Source organism: Schistocerca americana, chromosome 1 (assembly GCF_021461395.2).
Source record: "Schistocerca americana isolate TAMUIC-IGC-003095 chromosome 1, iqSchAmer2.1, whole genome shotgun sequence".
Classification (NCBI taxonomy): Eukaryota; Metazoa; Arthropoda; class Insecta; order Orthoptera; family Acrididae; genus Schistocerca; species Schistocerca americana.
The window spans coordinates 296,739,860-296,756,657 of NC_060119.1; the positions used below are offsets into that span (position 1 = coordinate 296,739,860).

Genomic DNA, 16,798 nt, shown 5'->3' on the forward strand with positions numbered 1-16,798 from the left:
TGATGTGTCTGTAGAAGGGTGTTCAGAGTTCTCTGTGGGTCCATATACAACTACAACTGCTTATGGCAAATGGCAATGGCATGGATTGTTTACAAAAGAATGAGGAGGAGAGAATTTTTTTCTCAAATTGGTGATGTCCTCTGTGCATAGCAGATCTGGTTCATCTGTACTTGGAGAAGACAAGACAGGGTGTTGCAAACAAATGGGAAAATTTGAAGTTAATGTTGACATTCTTGCAGTAGTAGTACAGGTGCAGGAATGGCATCAGACACTATGTCACCATGACAGACATTTAGTGAACATGGAGCATTGTACTACATATGTTCACCATTTGTGGATTTTACTGAGATTGTGACAGTTATAATGTCTGATGCTGGCTAATGTATATACCTTAAACAAAAAATGGACCTTCCATTAATGTAAATAGTGTCATTGACACTTAAAACTGTATCGCGCCCCCCCCCCCCCCTTCCCACCACACACACACACACACACACACACACACACACACACATACATGTGTGTAGTTATAAAGTTGAAATTCACTGTTGGTAATACAACAAAATCACCCATATAACTGGACATTTCAGAATGACATTTATTTTCTACAAGATTTCAAACCAGCCTTTTTTTGTTTGATTTTTCGTACTTTTTGTTTCTTTGCTTCTTTGAATGGAATATACAACAGAATAAGGGAGCTGGACGTACATACAAAGGGAATGGTGTGGTACAGGGAAGGGGGGGGGGGGGGGGGGTCAAAGAAAACTATTTTTGTAATGTCTGACCCCATTGCACCTTTGGAAGCTTTGTTGTCATATGGGGTCCTTTTGTATAAGGCAAGTCCTTATCACTTAGTGCAAGAAATTGGTTAATTATTGCAACTCTTGATTGTATAAGCAGTCAGTAAATATCCTATCAGCTTAATTTGCTCCCTCAAAGTTCTTCAAATTGTGCTACAGTTGACTCGTAATTGTGCACTGTGTATGCACATTTTGAGCAACTCTAGGCTAAAATCAATGAGGATGTAAACATCCTTCAGAGTCTTTGAATGTCCAATTAATTTTATCATGACATTGTGGATAAGCAGTACTTCTGTGAGTGGGCTTAAGGAATCTGTGCTGTTACTTCAGCATCAATTACACTGCATCAGAGTTGCTGTCTAGTTGCAATGTTGCTTCATGGGCTGATAGGCCTTAATTTTTTTCTGAAGAATGAGATACTATCATCTCTTAAAAATTAAACATTTTCAGGTACCCATTAATGTTATCTTTCTACTTTTTATGAGGAGTCTGATCTTGAAATATTGCCCCCTGGGTTCAAAATATCCTCTTCTCCTTTTGTTAGTGCTACATTAATATTGCATTGGGTGTCCCCAACATCTCCCCCTCACTCCCACCTCATCTGCCCAATTCTCTAAACTCAACAAAAACATATTTCAGTGGATGCTTCATCCAGAGCTTGTTGTCTCACTCAGAGAGAAACCCTTTTTCACCCTAAAGTGGTGTGCATGTAGAAAGATGGGTGGTGGTGGTGGTGTTATGTACAGTGGCAAGGAGCAGTTACCATTTGACACACTAACCACTATTGTTATTCTGCTGCATTTGCCTTTATCGTGCACTTCAGGGTCCACATACAACATTTAGCAGTGATTTTCATGTGAAGGCACACGTAAGGGTTCATTGTGGATATTATAAAGGAAGTACAAAGAATATTACTTTAAGAAGTGATAGCAATAGTTTTCCAAGAAGAAAGTTTTATTAGGGAGACCCAGAAACAGACACAGTGACCCAGTCCAATACTCACTCCAGCATTGCCATTTACCAGGATAGGAAACAGCTGGAAAATGAAGCATGGAGCAGAGACAGGGATGATGATGCAACTTTTTCTCTGTCTCTCAGTGCAGAGAACACATCTCTTAGAGCTGCCTACTTCCATGCATACCTCTATAGGTGAACAATAAGCTTGACATCTTCAGTTGTTTACTTGAAGCTTACCCAAACTGTTACCTACACTCCAACAATCACAGTCGAATTTTGCCTTGACGTAGCTCCAACCAACATAAATAAGTGATGACATCCCTCAGGCTTGCGAATAGCCTGAAAATGTTTTGCTAATATTTGTGAGAAACATTGCTGGTAGTTCAAAATGCTAAATGCATGTAATGGAAAATTAAATGCAGTCCCTGTAATGATTCTGACTTTATTGAAAATGTTGTATCAGTATAGCTCCTAGACAGCTGTCATTTGCTTTATACACACACTCTCCAAGAAATTCACAGTCATACAATGTTGTTATGTCTAGTCATTATGAATATATGTGGGTGCAGGTGTGTGTGTTTTACTAATGTGATTATTAATTGCTGGTGAGGAAATGAGACAACTAAATTTTGGTAGTGATTGATGATTGTGATTTTATGTTGCAGTTACTGGTCTACATGATCTTGATGAGTATGTTCAATCGCAGTTGTTGCTAGCTGCATTTAATATTACATCACATGTTTTGAAGCCAGGTGGAACATTTCTTGCAAAGGTGTTCCGTGGAAATGATATTGATTTGGTTTATTCACAGATGAAGATATTTTTTCCCAGTGTTGTTGTTGTCAAACCAAGCAGCTCACGAAATTCTAGTATTGGTAAGTGATAAAATACAAAATCTTTCTGTCACATTATTTACGTTTATTTGTTAGTTTGTAGTTCTGCCAACTTATCTCTTCTGTTCTATCCAAGCTTCCATTTACTGGTAGTTACACTATCTTATCAGAAGTAACAATAATGAAATTGTCAGATTTCTTCTGTGTTCTTCAACGACTTGGTATGGGACTTAACCAGGATCAAATCACTGACTGCATACGTAACAGGCCACACTAATTTATCCTGAACATGTCTGTTTTCAGCTGCTTTTTGTTTCATGGTGTAGAATGCTATTTTCAGAAGGTTTTCTGGCAGGAGTTCCTTTAGAGGCAGAAACCAAAGGCATTGTGCAAAAATACTGCTTGCTTTTATCCCAAGTAACACAGTGCGTGGTGGTAAACCATTACTAATATGGCACATGTTGTTAACTACACTTTCAAAATCAGGTAATTTTTTCATCCCAATTTTTATGAATATTTCCACAAGATGTTCTACAGAATCATACAAGTTTATGAATCGCACGCACAGTTGGATTGGATCCAGGATGATAAGCAGAGATGAGAATTTGTTTGAAATTATTTTCTTCTAAAAACATTTCCATTCACATGATCAGAACTGTTGATCTATCAAGATACTGTCTGGCTTATTTGTATGCACGAAATAATCCTATGTTGATTTCTTTATCATTATCCTACTGGTAGCTTTTTGCAACCGATAGAAATTGACATTTTTTGAGAAAACCTCTAAGACTGCATCGACAATGTCTAATATACAAATGTACTGCCCAAGCCACCATACGGTGTGTGGCACAGGGCACCTTGTACCGCTACTAGTTATTTCCTTTCAAGTTCCACTCACAAATAAAGCAAGGGGAAACTAACAATCTATATGCCACCATACAAAATATCTCATCTCATCTTTGTGGTCCTTAGGTGAAATGTACATTGACAGCAGCAGATTTGTTGTGCAGTTAGCTTCAAATACTGGTTCTCTAAAACAAATTTTCTCAATAATATTCCACGAGAAGAATGTCATCGTCCCTCCAGGGATTCCCATATGAGTTCACAAGGCATCTCTGTAATACTCATGTGTTGATAAAAACCTACCAGTAACAAATCTAGTAACCTGCTTTGGAATTACCTTGATGTCTTCCACAGGTGGGGATATCAAACGCTTGGGCTGTACTCAGGAGTGGATCGCACTAGTTTTCTGTATGTGGTCTTGCTCATGAATGAGCTGCACTTTCCTAAATTTCTCCCAGTAAATTGAAGTTGACCATTCACCTTCGCTATTACCATTCTATCAGTACTTACAAAAAGTGTTTTTTAGCTTTTGTTGGTGGATGAAAAAATCCAATGCTGTTAACTGTCTTGGTTTATCAGGTGTCACATGATACATGAATCCCTTGTGTTATTTAGTTGGCAAGTTTGTTTTGTGACAGAGAGTTCACATTCCAGCACTGCTTGTACCCTATGAGCTAAGTTTTTAAAAATCATGTGTTTACTGCAGTGCTAGGTGTCCACAATCTCCAGTGATTGGAATTCATATGTGTCGTCCAGTATGCTTACATTAATAGGTGTGGATCTTCACTTCTAAGGTATCTTTCATCATCTTCAAGATCTCGTCTGCATCTTGTTCAACATTAATGTGCCTCAGTAACTTCTTAATGTCTTTCACACTTGCTACACTTTTGATGTTGTTCATACAAATTTCTTTCACCATTGGTTGTCCTGTATTTACTTCTAGATTTTCACGTAATTGTAGTGGAAATCAGGAATAATATTCTCTTTCCTGGTAAGTATTCAATTTCAAAGTCATACTGTTGAAGTGTGAGTCCCCATCTTGTCAGGCGCTTGTGTGTCAGTTTATATTTCATCAAAAATAATAATGTATTTGATCTGTGCACACAGTGACATGTCTTCCAAGCAGATAGTGTTGAAACTTATTAAAATGCCAGTGATGGACAACACTTTCTCTTAGTAATTGTGCTTTTCTGGTGATGGAATTTGTGCAGTGCTCACTTTTACCATCGTCCTGGTAGTTTGAAATAGATGGTAACTGATATTAAATTTCCTGCTGCCAGATCCCATGTAAAATTGTTGTGTCAAATCCAGATGTTTAGAATTAATGCTAATACAGGTTTAAATAAATATCTTCAAAAATTTACTATTGCTCCGCTCCCCAGGTTCTTATTATGTCTTCCATTAGTAATTTCAATAGGTAAGGTGACAAAATGCTGTATCTTGTGAAAAGCAATGGTAGAACACAGCAAATCCTATGGCAACTGTTTTGATATGTCGATACAGGGGAGTTCTCAGTTGTCTTCATCTTCTGTGGGTGAGGTTCAGTCCCTTTTTACATAATCACGCATCTGAGAAATTTTATTTACTTCTTTCCCGACTCTGGCTTCACCAAGTTTACAGTGACTCCAGCTCTGTTAAATGCACTTGGGACTTGATGGTGCATCTCAGTTTTTGCAAACTGTTCATGCATCCATATGTTGCCAAAGTTGTTTCAACTATGCTGCAGAAATTTTTCTGGGAAGCCCTTACACAGTCCTGATCTCTCGTCATGCAATTCCACATTTTTGGAGCCCTGAAAAGATATTCGTGGCCCCAGTTTGCTTCAGACAAAGATACCTGGATACAATTATGGTTCTGTCGGCAACTGCAAACATTTTCTCATGAAGGCATTGAATGTATTGTCTCACAGTTATGGCAATTACTTTTGAAATGGTGTACAATTTACTTACTTTTTACCCATCTGCCTTGTTTCTATTTGCCTTTCCCTAATAGAATGTGAAACATTGCATTCTGTAAACAAAAGTAGAAAGATGATCTTGCTGGAAATACTGGAAATCAACAAACAGAAATCACAGAATGCCAGCTTAGTGTTAAATAATCAAACTCAGTTTTCTTGTAAATTAAGTTTTGGTTACTAATAATAGATTGAAACTATAAATTCTTAATTGAGTTGCAGGTGGGCACAATGAAAAGACTGTTATACATTTAGCTTCATACACACACACACATTTTCACAGAAGCAAGCACACCTCATGCACACGTGGCCACCATCTCTGGCTGCTTGGACCGGAGCTTGGTCTGAGCTGCTGAATATAGTAGTCATGTGTGCATGAGGTATGCTTGTTTGTATGAATGTGTGTCATGTTTTTTTCTTTCTTTCCCCCTCTCTGGAGAATGCTTTACCTGAAAGTTAAATGTGTAACAGTCTTTTTGTTGTGCCTATCTGCAACTCTACATGTCATCCTTAAGGTCAGTAGCAGTCTACTCTTTTTCTAACATATTTGGTATTCCAACCTGATGTTCCTATTGTTTAAATTCTAAATTATTTTTCATCACTTGTTAAATGTATCTCCACAAGAAGTACCACTGTTTCTTTTTTATTTTTTTAATTAATGTACATATTTTTGCATGTGACACGAAATTTGATACTTTCCTGTGTAAACACTACACGTTAACATTTTTGTGTCATCTGTGTAAATAATATCTGTGTAAGATGCATGCCATGTTGTCTGCGTTTGTAACATCCAGTTGTCACCTGAAGATGGCCTGAGAAGTCAAAAGCCAGTTCTTGATCAAATAAATATAATTTTGCAGAATATTGGCAAGCATTTTCTTTTTAACTTTATTTGTCTTTATTGCTCACTTCACTGATGATTACTCCTTCCCCGTGATGATGATGGATTGTCCCATTATTAGTACTGCCTCATGACAGAGTGGGTGAAGTTCATTACGCACAATGGATTAAAATGTCACTATTAATGTTTTATATCCCTTGTCGAAGGATATTATTGAATCACAGTAACTAACTCATGCAATGAGATTTGAAAAGAACTTTAACTTTCTTAAATGTTTCAATCATGGAAGGCATTCCTTATTTGTGAATTGCTGTTACAGTGCTGTAACAAATGTATTGGAGCATTCTCCTGTGGATAACAGGTACCTTTCCCACAACGCCTGTCGGTGGTCTGCTAATGATTCTTGGGATATGCCCGAAGGGTATCATGATATGCTACAGGACAGCATTGCATTGGTTGGTGTACTAACAGTGTGATTGAGTGTATGAGATCACAGAGCTCATATTTCTAATAAAAGACACTTACAAGTGTGGAGGTTAGATGAATGGCAGCCTCAGTGGAACAATAAAAATACCATAAAACACCAAAGGCAGGTCTGTAGCATATTCCCAAGCATTAAGAACAGGCTGTGTGTGTGTGTGTGTGTGTGTGTGTGTGTGTGTGTGTGTGTGTGTGTGTGTGTGTGTGTGTGTGGGACATTAACACTATTGGAGGTATGCTGCACTCTATTTGAGGTATGCTGCATATTTTAACAGGCTGTGATCTATATTTGGAGTCTGCCTCCATAGCGCAGCAGTAGCATTACCGCCTACCATGCAAGGGGGCCCGGGTTCGATTCCCAGCAGGGGACTGGGTGTTGTGTGTCCTTCATTATCATTTTCATCATCATTGACATGCAAGTCGCCAAAGTGGCGTCAACTAAAAAGACTTGAGATACGGCGGCCGAATCCCTAAGAGGATATCCCGGCCAATAAATGCCATACGATCTTTTCATTATTTCACCTATATTTGGAAATATTTCACTTTAATACCGTTTGTTTTATGTCTTATAAAAAATGAAACAGTCGCCACACAGCTACTGTTAACCATGTCCTATATCTTTGTACATTGTACACCACAAGGTGCCAGGGACTGTAAATAAATAAAGATTTCTGATAAGTATGTCATGCACACAGTTATCTGTGAATGTGAAGAGGAAGTTTCCACTGATCATATTGTTTTCAGTTGCCCCCATTTCCAGTTGCTCCAGTTACTTAGACTGTGATTTGCAGACAGTTGTAAATCATCAGAGGTTATGGACTACAGTTACTTTTATTGCACATAGAATCTCTAAAAAACAACTCACCTTTCTGCCTTTAAGATCAGGTGGATGCTCTGAATGTCAAAATAATACCAATAGTTCCAAAAAGGAAAGTGTAAGACTAACGAGAAGTGTCAACCTACATAATAGAGGGTGATAGGTATGAAAAAAATTAACTAAGAGGAACTATAAAATAAGAAATAAATAAATAGCGGGAGACCAAGAGATGAATACATTAAGCAGATTCAGAAGGATGTAGGTTGCAGTAAGTACTGGGAGAGGAAGAAGCTTGCACAGGATAGGGTAGAATGAAGAGCTGCATCAAACCAGTCTCAGGACTGAAGACCACAACAACAAACAACAAATAAATAAATAATGCACACCACATATATATGCAGACATGATGATTACTATGACACGCACATGTCGGTAGGAGCACTGTGGAATTGTGGAGCAGCAATAGCTGTAGCTGTAGGTATATTTGTGATGGCAGATCTCAAGCTCTTCCAAGGCAACAAGTAACAGGTGTAGTAGTAAAGTTTTCTCTTAGAACCTTAATTCAACCCTTTTCATTTGCCCCCAGGGGCTCGGCATTCATTTGCTGGGTACGGGCTTGGTCACCCCGGGGTTCCTGAGCTGCAGACTGGTAAGCGCTGCCAGTCCCCTGACACTGTGAGGTCTGGGCATGCTTCGGCAACCACAATGCGGCGCGGCAGTGGAATGTTGTATATCACAGGGAATGGGGATCTTGGAATGGGGATCTTGGCTTGACTGCCCCGATTACAAGGATGGAATAAACCTCTATAAAAAAAAACCTCAGTCTGAAGGTGTGCTGCGTGCTGATGAGATGCATGGCCGTTGAGGTGGAACAGTCATTAGCAGGCAATCTCTGGGGAACCTGCCGCACCTCAGTTGTATAAGGCTTACTTAGGCATGCGGGGCTCTGTGTGAGTGGAACCTTACTTTCCTAGCTGCTCATGGGACCGAGATGAAACCCTAGAAATCTTGTTCTTCTCCTCCCAGCAGAAAGGGTGTACTGCCTGGGAGGTTTCACACCCATTCATCAAAAAGAATGAGGGAGGCTAGTCATCATGATAATCAATTTGTTGTCAGTAATGTAGCTCCAGGAGTCATGAATCACAGTGTCTTTGTAGTAATCAAGAGGAAGGAGGGGGCATTTGATAAAGTGTCCCCCTCCTATATCCATGAAGGCTTAGAAGGGCTGGCTGATACCCTAAAGTCTATTAAGCGGTTGCGCAATGGTTCCTTGCTTGTTGAGACTAACCGGGCAAAGCAGGTGGAACTCCTTAAGAAGTCACAGAAATTGGGTGAGTACGACATCATTGTTGAGTTGCGTAACTCCCTTAACTCCAGTAAATGTGTGATGACCTGCCGTGATATTAGGGATGTAGACGTTGCTGAACTCAAACAAGAATGGGCACCACAGGGAATCACAGATGTCGAACAAAGAACATGCAAGAACAATGGAGAGACTGAGAAGGCCGCCACTTTTATTGTGGCTTTCAATTCTCCAATGTTACCTGGACACATCATGGCAGGTTTCCTCCGACTTAGGGTTTGGCCCTATGTACCTAACCCTATGCGATGCTTCAATTGCCAGCGTTTTGGCCATAGAATGCTGAGTTGCAGAGGTGAAGCGACTTGAGGGAAGTGTGAAAAGGCAGCCCATGAAGCTGGGATGGACTGTCCATCTCCAGCAGTCTTTATTAACAGCTCTGGAAGCCATCCAGTCGGGAGCCGAGCCTGCCCTGTCTTTGCAGAGGAACGCAAAATTCAGGAAATCAAAGTGACCAAGCGGATCCCTGACGCAGAAACCAAAATGGACTATCAGGCAATGAAACCCCCTGTCTTTGCCACTTCTTTTGCTTTGTCAGTGCAGAAACCTGTTACTAAGGTTGACGCTTTGACTCAGATGACGTCCAGTGTTCCCTTATCCATCTCTAGCACCTGTACTTGCACCTGTATGTGCCAAAGTAAAGTGAAAGACATAGCGATTCAAACAGCTACAATGGAAGAGACCAATAATGCTTCCACAGTGCACAGCCCAAAGGCGCCCCAAAAGCAGAGTGTCCCTCAACGCCAAGTTTCTTCGAAGAAAAGTGGCTCTCACAGCCCCCTTTACTCCTCTCCTTGATGGGAAAGGGAGCAGGGAGAGGATCCCAACATTCGGGTTGAAAGCTGACCCGGGCGCCATCAGACGTCATTCTGGCATGTCTGACTGATGTTGAGGACATCATGGATTTCGATGCCTCATCACCAGACCCAGTCAGCCCCAAAACCCCGCCTCACTCTACAAGCACCTCACCACCTTCGCACAAAGACAGGGGTAAATCAAGTCCACATTGGTGAAATGGCTCCCATACTTCAGTGGAATATACAGGGTGGCGCACGAAATGTGTTACCAATTGTTTCTTTCACAATTTACGATGCACATTAGATATCCCGCTGGGATCTCTACAGCAGTAACAGCAGAGCGTGGAAAAACAAATGAGTTACGAAATGACGTGTAATTCACGATACTGCCGCTAGGAGACTAGTAAGCAGCAATGGTTGATAGTGGAAGACTGACGACACAGCAACGATCGGCAATTGTGTTACTTTTTCATGAAACGAAAAGCCTTATTGTGACTCAGAGGCGTTTTCGACAACAGTTTAACACACAATGGGTCCCTTGCAAGAAGACCATCCACAGGTTATACGATAAATTTGTACAGGAAGGAACAGTATTGGAAGCAAAGCGACTTCGTTCGCCAGAGAATATTGAAGCGGTACTAGTTGCTGTACAGAGAAGTCCCAGGAAATCGTGTAGAAAGGCAGCAGTCCAACTTGGAATATCCAGATGCTCCGTTCAATGTATTCTTAAAAGTGACCTCCATATGTACCCATACAAGATGACCTGTGCACAGAAGCTCACTGAAGAACACAAGCAACAGAGCCTACTGTTTGCTCAGTCGGCAGAGGATAGGGAAGAAAACCTCAACAACGTTTGGTTTTCAGACGAGGTGCATTTTCATTTAGACGGTGTGGTTAACAAACAAACTGTACACTTTTGGGCCATTGAAAACCCACAAGTGCTTCATGAACGACAACATTATGCTCCGAGGATTACAGTGTGGGCAGAAATTTTCGGTCATGGACTTATTGGACCCTTTTTCTTTGAAGAAACTGTGAACAACGAGTGTTATTTGAGCATGCTTCCCAATAGCTTCATTCCACAGCTTCTTGCTACTGCCTTGCCCTTCAACACGCAATAGTTCATACAAGATGGAGCAAGGCCACATACTGCAAACATTGTGTTGGAGTTTTTACATGAGCGTTTCGACATGCGGATCATTTCACTCAGGTTTCCAGGTCGCTTCAATGACGGACAAAACTGGCCCCCCCCCCCCCCCCCCCCAATAGTCCAGACCTCAATCCATGTGACTTTTTTCTTTGGGAGTACCTAAAGGAAAAAATTTTCCCGAAACGTCCATGTGATTTAATGGAGCTCAGAAGACTAATTCTTCAAGCTTGCAGTGAAATTATGGAAGACATGTGTCGTAGGGTAATCACTAACTTCAGTGTTCGTTTGAAGGAAGTGAGGAAACGAAATGGTGGACATATTGAGCATGTGCTGAGTTAGAACAAATCTCCATGGATGGCTCTTCATTGTAGTATACGTTCCTTTCAGATTGTATTGACAATAAAGTTTATATTCAAAAACAAAATGGTAACACATTTCGTGCGCCACCCTGTAAATGGATACAGGACTCATCTGGTGGAACTGAGACTTCTTGTACAGGTCAGACCCTTTTGCCTCTGCCTTCAAGAGACTCATTTTAAAGAGACTGACACACCTGTACTTGGAGGTCATCACCTTTATAGAAATGACGACCTTACTGGTGACAGGGCAAAAGGTGGGGTTGCAATGTTCGTAAGGGACACTTTTCACTCCTCACCTATTCCCTTGACAACACTACAAGCAGTTGCTGTTCAGATAGTGGCCCATGTTGACATCACAGTGTGCTCTGTGTACTTAACACACTATGAGCCTCTTGGTAGTGGGGTCCTCACTCATTTTGATGAACTACCCCGAACCTTTCTCCTTTTGGGGGACTTCAATGCACTGTGGGGTTCTAACACCACATGCTGCAAGGGTCGGGTACTTGAGGATATGTGAGTCCGTGACACAGTGTTGTCCTGAACTGGAAACTGGAGCTAACTTTGTAACAGTGCACATGAGAACTTTATATCTACAAAATTGTAAGATAAATGTTATAAAATTCCATGTATGTGCAAATTAAATATTGCAGTAAACATTTGAATGTTATGTCACAAAATGTGCTAAAATGTCACAAAGTTTCCCACTTTTACAGTGTATAATATAAAGGATTGTATGTTATTGTGGTTCTTTGGTATATCCAACTTGTTTAGAGTTCCCACATAACATGTAGAACATTTATGGCAATTAAATTGAACAGAAAAGAAACTGGAGATACCAATTAGAAAAGTAAGAGTTGTATGCTGTGTCACACTTGTTTAAGAAACTCCGCACCAGGACTTTAGCTCATGTATGTATGTATGTATGTTGATGGTTTATATTAAACAACCACTTGAAAACTGGTACACAGCTGAAACTGTGCAGCAATGGTGACTGTGGAATAAAAGGATATTGTAATCCAAGCAATAACAGCCAGGAGAAAATTTCATGGATATGTACACACAAGGAAATGTGTTTCAGGACTAGCATTAGTTCCTTAACAATATTGTGCAAAGGTCTAGAGATGACTGAGTAGCGCGTACGCAGTAGTGTGTACAACTGGCATTGTCCACTATAGAAGAACAACAAGGTGTTATTTATTTCCTTGTGCTCAAAGGAGTTGAACAATTTGAAATCTACAGCAGATTAAATATTTCAGTATGGAGACAATTGTTTAAGTAAAGGGAGCATGTATCAATGGGTAGAAAGCTTACACAAATGGAAGATATGTTATCTGTATAAACAGTAGAATAGAAAACCAGTGTGTTTGCATGGACTAAGACAGCAAATTTATCAGTGACTTCATGCCAACAAGTGCATCATTGTTTATTAAATTGCTGCAGAATTCATTTTGTATACAATGTCATCCTCAAGGACCTTGACTGTAGGAACGTGTGCAACCAATGGATTCTGAGGAGTTTGTATTGTGTTTAGAAGCTTAGCAGTAAACAGTATCTCGGAACACAGACCATTAAGCTGTATGAAAAAGAGTCTTTTGTGATCTTTGATACGAGATGAGTCCTGGATGCACTAATATGAACCAAGTAATAAGTGAGTGAGTGGAAGCACCCATTGTATCCACTCAAGCAAATTCAAGAAGCAGGTAGTCATGCTACAATATGTTGGGATATCAAGGGCATTATGATGTACGTGAAAGTGGTGAGAGAGACTGGAACTAGAGCTTGCTGCTGGGACACCTTGTCAAAGCAGTTGAAGGCTGCCATCCTATCAGGACATTCAGGGCTCTTTATCACAATTACTACTTTTGCTCCATGACAGCCCAAGTGCACGTACAACTGGTTTTATTTTTTTTTTATTTTTTTTTATTTATTTATTTTTTTTTGTTTTAAGGTGTGCTCTCATAATCTATTTAGTAAATCAACATTTGAATTTTTGCAGTACTGCTAGGTTGACAAGCCACCACATACACATTCATGCACCAAATTTTACAAACATTAAATAATAATTAGCGAGGCATGAGTGTGCCTTGTCACTAATTCCTCTCTGTACATTTCCATTGATGCTGCAGACTTAACACCTTTCACACAAATGTTAGCCGTGCAGCATTATATGAGAGCCTCTGCAGAGTTTGGAAGGTATGGAGAGGAACAAGTGACAAAATGGAGCACTGAGTCAGTCTACGAGGAATGCTCCAATAGTGGAATTGGTAGCTCATTGTCTGAAAAAGGCAGAGGTCAGATTTCAACAGTTTTAGCTTTCCCAAGTGTTCATCTCTGCATATACTCCACTAAAGAGTTAAACAGTAACAATTTTTTTTTAGTCACTTGTCCGAACTATTTAACTTTGTGAATCAAAGCTTTTTTTTTTTTCAGAAAAAAATGTGTTACTTATGAGATGGTTGGTATACCTGACATATGGTTCATGTCGTACTAAATTAAAAAAAAATTCCTAATAATTGTGCCACATGACTAAACAAATATAGACTCAGGAAATTCTCGTGAATAGGCAGTAATCATTAACAAAATTTTACAAGGCTCTGTTATAAGTCCATTACTGTTTCATGTGTGTGTAAGTGGCGTCCTGCAATGGCTGCTTCTGCTTATTAATGTATAAATTAACACGTTCCACATCACTGATGGTGCTCTGTAAGGATGGTATATACAGAACACAGTGTATAAATAAGTGAGTGGAATTGTATTATTTGGAAACTTATAATTAACCCTTCTACTGCAGTGGATTGATAATTAACCCTTCTACTGCAGTGGATTGCTACAGGGGTTGTAGTGCATTATGCTCTCGGTGCAGTTCACTGCAGCAGCAGTTCAGCACTGATATGCCCTTGGTGCAGTTGATTGCTTTAACAGTTTTGAGATGCAAGTTTTTTATTGTTTACCTATGGTGAAATACATGGTTCATTTGATTGCAACACACTACAACTAAACTCGTTGATTGGCGACTCCGTGGAGTGCTGTGTGCACATCGACCATATATGTTAAATTAAAAGGAAGGTCAGCATTGGCCGTAATATTGATGTTTTATTGATAGCAGAATCGATTTTCGATCACATTGTGATCATCTTCAGTGCTGTACAAATTAAACTCAGACACTGGTATCAAGTTATCAATAACCAAAACTGAGAAGCAATCACAATAACTTCTGCTATCAATAAAACATCAATATTACGGCCAATGCTGACCTTCCTTTTAATTTAACAACTAAACTCCTTATCATCTGCTGTAAACCCAACAAATGGCATTTCAGTCTATAGCAAACAACTTTTCTGTCAGTTTGAAGTCAGCACTTTTAGTAGGTCTGTACCAGACTGTGTAATTTGCAGTGATTTTGCTCTCAGCTTGATGTTGGTCCATTTAGTGGAACTTCACCATACTTTGTAACTGCTGCAGTTATGACAGTTGACATTTCAATGTTCATTTTGCAATTTCTGCTGATTCTGTATCTTTGTACTGTACTGTGAGACTGTTGTGTTGTTATAGACAGCAGAAAATAGTGTAAATACTCTTAATTCACCTGGTGCCATTCTTAAGCCCATAACAAAAACAAAGCTGTGAAATGGTGAGAGTATTGGAAGTATCCAGCACCTGGAATGTAGTGTGAGTGGGGTGATGACGCAACACCCAAGGCATGACAGCCAAGTCTCACAAGTAGCAGTAAGGGGTTAATAAAGAGTATTTGTGGCACAAAATGTCCAGTAAGTCTATAAGACAGTCCCATGCACAATCATTTTGTAGAAAATTGTTTAAGCTGTGGGTATGTTAATTACACCACCACAGTACATACATTCTCTCTTGTGTTTTGTTGTAAATTATCCATTGCATGCAGAAGGAATAAAGACATTTATAATTTCCCGTACTAGATGTTATCTTCAATTCTCTTAACCAAATTGTCTTTAGCTCAGACAGGAGTAACTAATGATGCTAACAAAATTTCTGGTTGGTTACTTAATGACATGAAGTACATGACAAACAGGAAAGTAAAATCTGAAAGTTAACTAAAAATGTTTCTTTGAGGCAACTCCTATTCTACAAAGGAATTTTTATCTAAAAACTTATAGTTTATGTTGATACCTGTTGACTTCTTCTGACCTTGGATGCCCTCTTTACCTGTGCTAGTCTGCTTTTTATGTTCCCCTTTCTTCATCCAACATGATTTATTTTGCCCCAAGGTAGCAGAATTCCTTAACTTTGTCTACTTTGTGATCACCAATTTTGATGTTAAGTTTCTCATTATTCTCATTTCTATTACTTCTCATTACTTTTGTGTTTCTGGTTTACTCTGAATCCACATTATGTACTTATTAAACTGTTCATTCCATACAACAGATCCTGTAATTCTTCTTCACTTCTACCTAGTATAACAATGTCATCAGTGAATCTTACCATTAATACTGATTCACCCTGAATTTGAATCCCACTCCTGAACCCTTCTTTTCTTTCTGTCATTGCTTTCTTGATGTGTAGATTGCATGGTAGGGCAAGAAATTGATCCCTGTCCCACATCCTACCCTTCTTAATCTGATCCCCCTGCGGGTTCGGGGGTAAGAATAGGCCCGCGGTATTCCTGCCTGTCGTAAGAGGCGACTAAAAGGAGTCTCAAACGTTTCGGCCTTATGTGATGGTCCCCTCTCGGGTTTGACCTCCATCTATCTAAATTATTCCGAAGAGCGAGCCAATTGGGGAAGGGCACCTTACATGGTGCACTGTATCCTTCGTGCAATTAGACCTATAGCCGTCTTTCTCGTCGTTGCAATGGTGTCCCGCTCGTTTTCGATCTCTTGGGCGATTACCACGCTGCACTCTGCAGTGTTTCTTTTAACTGTGACGACGACCTTGGCCATTTTTGCACCTAAGATCCAGCACGGTAGCCAGTCCGTTGTGGTGGGGTCGCCATGTACCCTCTTGGTTGTAGCCCCCTGACAACACAGGGATCGCTCTACTGATGCCTGCGCCGTTCACTCCCCACGTATGCCAAGGAGTAGATGCCCATCTCCCTGGGGCATCAGGACTCCCGGCAATGGCCATCCTGCCAGGTGGCCTTTGCTGTGGCTGGGTGGCGCCCGTGGGGAGGGCCCTTGGTCGGAGTAGGTGGCATCAGGGCGGATGACCCGCAATGAAGCGTGGTACATCATCTCTTGCTGGCGGCCAGCCGTCAGCAGTCTCTAAACGTTCCAAGGCTCAATTCAAGGCTAATGTGTATGACCCCAAATCGTTCCCCTCCCTGGCCACACCATGGGAGGAACGAAGGGCTATGAATGAGAGCGAAAGATACTCGCCCCGGTATCTCGTCTGTACCAGAGCTGACGGGGAATCTTTTATGTCCGTGAAGCCTCAGTTCTTTGTAGAGCATTTAGAGGACAAGTTTGGGGAGGTGGAGGGCTTGTCTAAAATGCGCTCTGGGTCAGTACTGATACAAACGGCATCCTCCGCCCAGTCCCGCAGGTTACTTGCTTGTGACAAGTTGGGGGATGTTAACGTTTCTATTACGCCACATAAGAGTTTAAATATGGTCCAGGGTGTTATTTTCCATAGGGA

The 16,798-nt window shown here is 40.5% G+C and overlaps 1 protein-coding gene across 6 annotated transcripts in view; it reads left to right on the forward strand.

Moving 5' to 3' along the window:
- Window positions 1-16,798, forward strand: part of LOC124595185 (putative tRNA (cytidine(32)/guanosine(34)-2'-O)-methyltransferase) — a 77,221-nt gene that overhangs the window by 50,193 nt on the left and 10,230 nt on the right. For all 6 annotated transcript variants that reach the window (XR_006978184.1, XM_047133807.1, XM_047133846.1 and 3 more), the window contains one exon: window positions 2,423-2,632. Coding sequence is in view for 5 of the 6 variants with exons in the window: in XM_047133807.1 (XP_046989763.1) it covers window positions 2,423-2,632 (210 nt within the window). In the remaining variant the exon portion in view is untranslated. The remainder of the gene's footprint in view (window positions 1-2,422; window positions 2,633-16,798) is intronic.